The sequence below is a fragment of the Apaloderma vittatum genome, unplaced genomic scaffold (assembly GCF_000703405.1).
Source record: "Apaloderma vittatum isolate BGI_N311 unplaced genomic scaffold, ASM70340v1 scaffold795, whole genome shotgun sequence".
NCBI classification, from domain to species: domain Eukaryota; kingdom Metazoa; phylum Chordata; class Aves; order Trogoniformes; family Trogonidae; genus Apaloderma; species Apaloderma vittatum.
In genome coordinates, this window is record NW_009717634.1 from 10,073 (window position 1) to 17,516 (window position 7,444).

At 53.1% G+C, this 7,444-nt stretch overlaps 1 protein-coding gene across 1 annotated transcript in view; it reads right to left on the bottom strand.

Annotated features, from left to right (window-relative positions):
* The window catches only part of ITGA11 (integrin, alpha 11), a gene marked incomplete at its 5' end in the record, with an annotated part of 37,541 nt that overhangs the window by 8,164 nt on the left and 21,933 nt on the right, over positions 1 to 7,444 (bottom strand). Inside the window, 8 exons of the mRNA XM_009869976.1 lie at positions 401 to 599; positions 2,027 to 2,112; positions 2,320 to 2,430; positions 3,567 to 3,709; positions 5,008 to 5,174; positions 5,847 to 5,977; positions 6,188 to 6,391; positions 7,269 to 7,409. Coding sequence (XP_009868278.1) covers positions 401 to 599; positions 2,027 to 2,112; positions 2,320 to 2,430; positions 3,567 to 3,709; positions 5,008 to 5,174; positions 5,847 to 5,977; positions 6,188 to 6,391; positions 7,269 to 7,409 — 1,182 coding nt within the window. The remainder of the gene's footprint in view (positions 1 to 400; positions 600 to 2,026; positions 2,113 to 2,319; positions 2,431 to 3,566; positions 3,710 to 5,007; positions 5,175 to 5,846; positions 5,978 to 6,187; positions 6,392 to 7,268; positions 7,410 to 7,444) is intronic.

Below are 7,444 nucleotides of genomic sequence, written 5' to 3' on the forward strand. Positions count from 1 at the left end.
TTGTCCCGGTGGGGCCCGGACCCGCAGCCACGTTCCCCATTATCAGCCCATACTTCCAGGAGTTATATCTCAGCTGCAAAAATTCATCCCTGACAGGAACTTGGAACGTGCGCAGTGAGTATTTTTAAACTATCGGAGTAGAAAAAAAAGAAAAAAAAATGAGGGAAATAATTTCATCTGCTTTTGACCTTCTTTCAGGCTCTTAAAATTCAAATATTTTTTGTATTTCCAAAATAAAGAGCCGAAAGGGCTGTAACCGCTTAGAAACTAAGCCCATAAACATGTCTGATTTATGAGGGATGGAGACATTTTTTGGGCTCTGGTTTAGGACAAAGCTTTCTCATCCGGCCGGGCTCAGAAATGCCTCTGGAAAGCCCTGGATCTCCCCCGGCAGCCTCACCTTGGGGATCAAGCTGGCGAACTGGAGGTTTCTGGAGAAGGAGATGTTGAGGACGGTGCTGTAGGCGTTTTCCCCTCGGTTCTCCAGCACCGCCTCCACAGCCACCCTCCTCCTGCTGCTCTCGATGACGAAGACGGAGGCGTCGAAGGAGAGGGCGAAGGCGGAGCAGCCTGGCGGTGCCCTCCGCAGGCAGTACTCCCTGCAAGAGGAGGGCAGCGGTGCTGAGAACCCCCCCAGGGTTTTTGACTTGCACCGGTGCATAGGACAGTGCAAGGAAAGCCCCATCGTGCTGCTACGGAGAGAGGACTTGTGAAATTCTACCCCTGGGATGTCATTCTGTCGGTGGTTTTTGGGCGAGGGTGCCCTAGTTTTCACGAAGCCAGTGGAAGGCTCCTGGTAGAGCTGGGATGTGAGGGAGAGATGGAGCCCATCTCCTTAGCGAAGTGTAAAGCCAGCAGTTAGTTTCATAGGATCACAGGACGGTTTTGGTTGGAAGAGACCTTCAAGATCATGGAGTCCAACCTTTTCCCAGCCCTATCAACACCACTAACCCACGTCCTCCAAGACAACAACCACCCGTCTCTTTAACACCTCCAGGGATGGCGACTCAACCCCCTCCCTGGCAGGCTGTGCCAGTGCCTGACAGCCCTCTCAGTAAAGAAATTCTTCCCAATATCCAGCCTGAACCTCCCCTGGCGCAACTTAAGGCCATTTCCCCTTGTCCTATCAATCACCCCTAGTTTCAGCCTGTCTGAGATCTCTCTCCTGGCGAGTTTACCAGCAGCATCTGCTTTTGAGACTTGATGGGTGTTTGGGTATTTATTTTCTTTGTGAAAAATAAAAAAAAAAGGAGAAAGGAAGTGCAGGACAGTGCCACTTCCAAAGACAGCTTTTGCCTCTACTGGCAGGGCAACCAGGGAGCCTGTTTGAAGGAGTAGCTCTAGGCCAACAAATCACCTCAAAAGTGGTTTTCTCAGCAAAAATCACCTCCGTACCCATGTCACCCCCTGCCCTTCTAGGGCACGATCCAACTCCCACTGATGCTGCTGGGAAAGCTCCGCAGGCTTCAGGAGGAACCAGGTTAGAGGTCTGTCACCCCAGTAGACCACAGCATCTTCCCATGGTTATTTGTAGGACTTCAGCCACTAACATCCATACATAATCCCTACCTACAACTCATTGCCATGGACAGGAGCTGGAAGTTGAGGCTCTTGTGCTCCTAAATAACCTTTAGAAGCTCTTTAAGCATGAGACATAGTGTATAATTATTTCTGCTGTGCGAGTCAAGCCTGTAATTGCCAAGCGGGTAATGCTCAGCCTTGCATTTATCCCCTGCCTGCTATTTACTGATTTGTCTCCATGGGGCTCATCACCATGGCATCAAATATTAGTTGTTCTTTTGGATTCCCTGAAAAACCACCAATTCTTTCCAGGCAGGGAGTGAGTAAGAGGCTCGGAGACCCACTGCGAGCGGAGGTGCTGAGGGGCACCTTGTGATGGTGTTGGATGAAGGACCAGCTACGATGCCAGAATCTATGGAGCACAGGTTGGGGCTGAGTTTTGGAGAAAAAGCCTCCCCCCAGTTTGTGATACTGGTTGGGAAGATGATCTGAGTGACCTACTCACATGGCACTGGGCACATCGCTTCTGGCGTCCAGGACCAGATCAGGGACACAGTGCTCATCCTCATTGCACCCATTCCAGAAAGGGACCTGAGGGGGACAGGAAGAGGAGCTCAATGATGATTTGTGCCTCCAAGGAGAAAGGACATGGGTGGTGAGTCCAGGCTTGCAGCAATTACCCAGCACATTGCTGTCACGAGAGGGACCAAGATGAAGAATCAAATGTTATATTCAGGTGTAAATCTGGGACCAGTTGCCTGATAAAAGGCACCCGGGAAGGTTGATGCTGCTACCTACCGAGACCTTGAGCGAGGTGGACCAGCCATCGTCCAACATGGGACCATTCTCGGGGTGCTCCAGCTCGTAGTCGATGGAGAACATCACCGGCTTCACGTAGTCAGCTGTGTCCTGTGTTGGGACAGAAAGCGTCGGTGAGAAGGATGGGACTCCTGCTCGTGGAAAGGCAGCATCAGAGAGCAAGGTAAGGCAGAGCTACGGGTGTGTGTGATTATTTAATGAGGTAAAAGCTTTGCAATCTGGTGTACTCGGTGTGTAATCGTCCCATCTCTCCAACTAACCTTTACCTAGGGACAGGGACAACCCAAGCTCCGCAGAGCTGCTCAACAGCCGCCCACATATACGTGTTTGATGATGATGGTAACACTTCATGCTGGAGATGCTGGGTCCAAAAGTGGATTCTCCAGGGAAGGGCTGTCCCAGAGGGGACAGAACTGTTCTGCAACCCTTGCCCAGGGCCCGGCTTGATGGTAGCAAAGCTGCACCTTTCCTGCAACTCTGAGCATTTCCCATGTGTTGCCCCAGCTGCCCATGGAGCCGTTAGATGCTCTGAAGCGAGATGCTTCTTGGACTAAATCACAAGCTCCATCTCAAGCTCCAGACTCCAATTTCCCAGAAGTTCACAACAGTTCAGTCCGAGGCTTGGAGCTGGGCCAGTCTGGCAGCTCAGCCCTCCCTGGCCTCTGCAATATTCTCATCATTCACTGGGAATGTTTGATTTTGGCCAGGTTTGTGCATCAGCTGTTCCCTGTGAGCGGTGCAGAGGGTTTCACTGGCTCCTGCACCCAGGGAGGGGTACCCCGATGGGTAGAGAGGTGCTGAAGGCGAGTGTACTGGGGATATGCACGGAAGCACTTTGTTCCCAATAGAAAAAAAAAGAGTTTTCATCAATTTTGGAGCAGGAGGACCAGCCTGACTCGTGCACTGGGAGTGCACACTCTCCCTGAGGGCACAGCTCACAGCTCGTGGAGAGGAGCACGGTGCAAGCTGGGGTTGCAATGAGGTCAGCGCTCGGGGACCCAGCAGCTGCTGTGCTCCATCCCTGACCACATCAAACCCAGCGAAAAGAAATCCAAGCGCGAGGAACGAGACTGATTTCCATCCCTGTGAAGCCATCGAGGCTCCTCCAACAATGTCCCAGCGCATTGTTGCTGGCTCAGAGCATCGTGGCTGGGGCTGCTCGCTCTCCCTTCCCCAGGGCTGCTGAAGGAGAAGAACCCACCAGTGTTGTCCTCACTGACACTCACCAAGACGTGGAAGTGGAGCCTGTCGCAGTGCTCCTGCCCGGCGAGAAGCACCAGCCCCTTCTGCGTGTGCCGCTCCCCGCTCTCATCCAGGTGAGCCCGCGGCGTGTACCTGCGCTCGTCGATGGTCGTGTTGTACTGCAGGGCTGGAAGGAGAACAGCACCGTCAGCACTTCTCCCTGGGGCTACTCTCACCCTACAGCAACAACGGGTCAGAAAATGAGCTTTTGTGCACCCAAACCACGATTGCTCCCCACCAGGAGGAGCGTGGCGGGGGGCACGCTAAGGGAAAATCAGGTTAGAGTTAGTGTTGCCCGTTTCTAACAGGCTTTTCTTCTGGGCAAAGCATCCACTCTTCAGATCAAATGAGGAACTTTAGAAATTCATTATTACAAATTCATTATTACAAGGCGCTGCGTAAAATCTCTGCAGGACATATGGTTAATCGCCTCATAGATTCACATGCAGGCTTGCACCCGTTGTAGAGGTGGTGTACCCTGGAGCAGTCGCCTCTCTTAGATGTTTTACTGGAGATGGTTTGTTGTCAAAAAAGCAAACTCGAACCCAGAGCCAAGCAGGGTGGGGTTTGCACCACTGAGATGCAAAATGAGCAAAGAGCAACCATCAGCCCCCAGCGTGCACCATCCTTGGGATGGCTCTTCTGGGTAGGAGAAATAAGTGCAAAACGAAATAAATAAAGGAAACCCTGCTCAAGGTTTTTGTCCTGCAAGCTCTGCCAAGAAAGCAGTCAGGAGGAAACCACTGTGTTTGACCGTGCAAATCAAAATTCTTGCTTTAGGAGATGGGAGTTTTTCCTTCGGCTTCGCTCAGGACCTGATTTCTCCTCCAACGGTGTGCAGGGTACTGAGGCACCGTCGATTCCTCCCAGCTCCAGCCGCATCACGGGCATCCGCCAGGTAGCCTCCGGGTCACAGCAACACACAAAGGTTTAATAGCAGAGCTGGCCCGAAACTTCACAGAGATCCCCCGGGATATTTGAGAAACATGCACATCTGGTCAGCAGATGTGTCGTGCCCCTGCAGCAGGCAGGATGGACAGGATCTGCGGGACATGGTTCAGGCATGTCCTCTCCTGTCCTGATGGTGGTGACATCCCTGTCACACATCCAACAGCAAGGCAAGCCATAGGAGAGCTTGGCCCCGGGGCGCAGGTGAGAGAAGAGGTTAAACACAGGTAGGGTTGTTTCCTAGGGTTGTTTCCTGGTGCTGCTGTGCAGCAGAGCCACCGCTGCTGCTACATCAGCCAGGAAGGAGACAAATTTGTGGGTCAAAAGGGATGTGGCGGGTGGCAACGTGCACACCTTCAGCCAAGCCAAGCTGCTGGATAGTCTCTCTTGGCAGGAGCTGGGTAGTCCTTCAGGGCTGGACACCTAAAAATCGCATGAATTGGGATTTTTCACTGCAGGAGCAGCCGTGTTGCTTACCCACGGTGGCCGTTTGGAAGTGAGGGGAGGGGAAGACGGCGGTGAAGCAGATGAAGGCCGACATGCAGGTGGCATCCTTCCCGTTCCGCTTGCAGTCCTTGGTGAAGATGTTGATTTTGGGGGGCTCGAAGCGGATGCTGGCGTTGACCTGGACCACGCTGCGAGACCTGCGGGGAGAGAGAGAGTCCAGAAACACGATGCGGCGTGGGATGCCCGCAGCATCCTCCAAAAGTCTCCCGCACATCCTAATTCAGCCTTTTCACCCATTTTCTCAACATCAAGAAGGAACTGAGGAAGACCAAAGGCCACCAGAGCGTGCTGCTCTACTCTCAGCTCATCTACATAGCATTTGAAGAATAAAATCTCTTTCATATATTTGCCTCATGCTTATGCCAACGAAGAAGCTCAGCACCAAGTGCAGGATTTGGCCCCTTATGTGCAGATGGCACTTTCTAAGACAAAACCCCAGGGTGGCCCATGTCTGCTGGATGCAACTACCCTAAGCCCTAACAGCTTCAAGGGACTTCCCAAACATTCATTGATATTTGAAAATATCAGATTGTTCTCTTTAAATAAGACCAGAGGGAGCCTGGGCAAATCACCACGAATCAATTAGCTGGTTTGAAACTCCTAATGCTAATGATGAAATTCAATGCAAAAACAACTCTGACATCCTTGGAGGGCCCGACAGCATCGAAATCCCACGGCCCCGCCAGGCACGGGGTCGTTATTGTGGAAAGATGGGTCAGATTGTTGGGAGATCAGTTTCTCCTGAAAAAATGTCAGAGCATTGCAACGAGCTTTGGGCAGAGGAGAGCGCCAAACGAGACACAGCTAACCACAGCAGCACGGCGTTCCCCAGAGAGCCCACGGCCAAGTCTACGAGCCCGTCTTCGTTGAGGTCCAGCTGTCCGTGGATGCTGCAACCAAAATACATCAGGCCAGGTGCGAGGTCCGCAGCTGCTACCCGCTGGAAAGCAAAGGGGAGAATCAGCTAAGCCTTGCCCCCTCGTTTCAAGCGCGTTTTCCACACCTTATCTTCGCTTTGGATGCCTCGCAAGAGGAAATACCCAGCAATAATAATTAACAATGCAGTAGGGCGTGTGAATTTATTATCCGTCCTTAAAATGGGCACATTGTGACAAAGGATGATGACAACCAAAGCACCCGGGAGCCTCACCTGCTTGTACTTCTTCAGGATGGTGTCTTCGAAGCCGAGGAAGATGTATATTGCTCCCTGGTGCTCGTCCTCCAAAGGTGCCCCGACGACAAGGTCGTTGTAGGAGTCTTGGTTGAGGTCGGGCACGGCGGCAATGCAGGAGCCGAAGCGGGAGTTCTGGTAACTCTGCAGATCGACGAGTGCGCCGCTGGAAACGAAGCGGTTCTGCCAAAGGAAAAAAAAATACCAGCAACCACCCCAAAATGATCAGCAGCAAGTCTGGCAAGAGGAGAAAACCCCCAAAGGTAAGTAAGCAAGATGCAGTGATGTGTGAGCAATGTCTTTAAGGAAGGAGGTCAGAGCCCTCCCAGGGCTGCTGGACTGCCTGGGGACGGATGAGCCCCTGCCAGCCCCACACTTTTTAGAGCAACCTACATTAAAAGTTGTGCTTTAGATATAGGGTCTCCCATACAGAGATACAGAGCATGTCCTGTCCCTGGAAACTGATGGATTTGGCTCCAAAACTGCATTTTGAGGGTGGCAGGACAGTTGGTTTTGCCCCAGAGCTCTGCTGGGTGCCAGGTCAGGGGACAGTGGTGGCACATGCCCCATCTGCACCCCAAAGCGATGGTGGAGGGACTGACCTTGCTGCTCCCCATAGCCCCATGCCTGCACCCTGCTGCTCCCCAGGTTTAGGGGAGGTGAAGTGGATGGGGACTGCTTCACCGGAGAGACACCCATGCTGCAAGGACCCTACCTCGCACATCCTACATCACTTTCCCACAGTTGGGAGCAGCGGGACCCCATCTTGCCCCCTTGTACATCACCTCCCCACCCGGGGAAGTTTCAGCTGCTGGGGAGCAGCAAAGCCTCGAGACGATGTGGCTCCTCTCCAGTGCAGGCTGGGCTCCCTTCGCTGGCAGCGAGCAAACCCCCTGAGATTGTTTGTAGACGAGGAAATGGGACAAATCCTCCTTAACTCTCAGAGCGGCCGCAGCAGCAAGGAGCTGCCAAGGTCTGCTGCCTTTGGGCCGCCTCAGGGAGGTGACATGAGGGGACACAAGCGCCCAAGCACCCTGGCCCTGTAGGTGCTGCCACGTACCTCCCGCAGGGTGTAGACATAGACCTTCCCCCTCTCTCTGCCCTCGCTGAAGAACATGGGGGCTCCCACCAGCAAAACGTCGGTGACGCCATCGCCGTTGACATCGAGGGAGTTGATCTCGCTGCCGTAGTAGGAGCCGATCTGGAGGAGACAGAGGGAGGGATGGGAGGGATGCG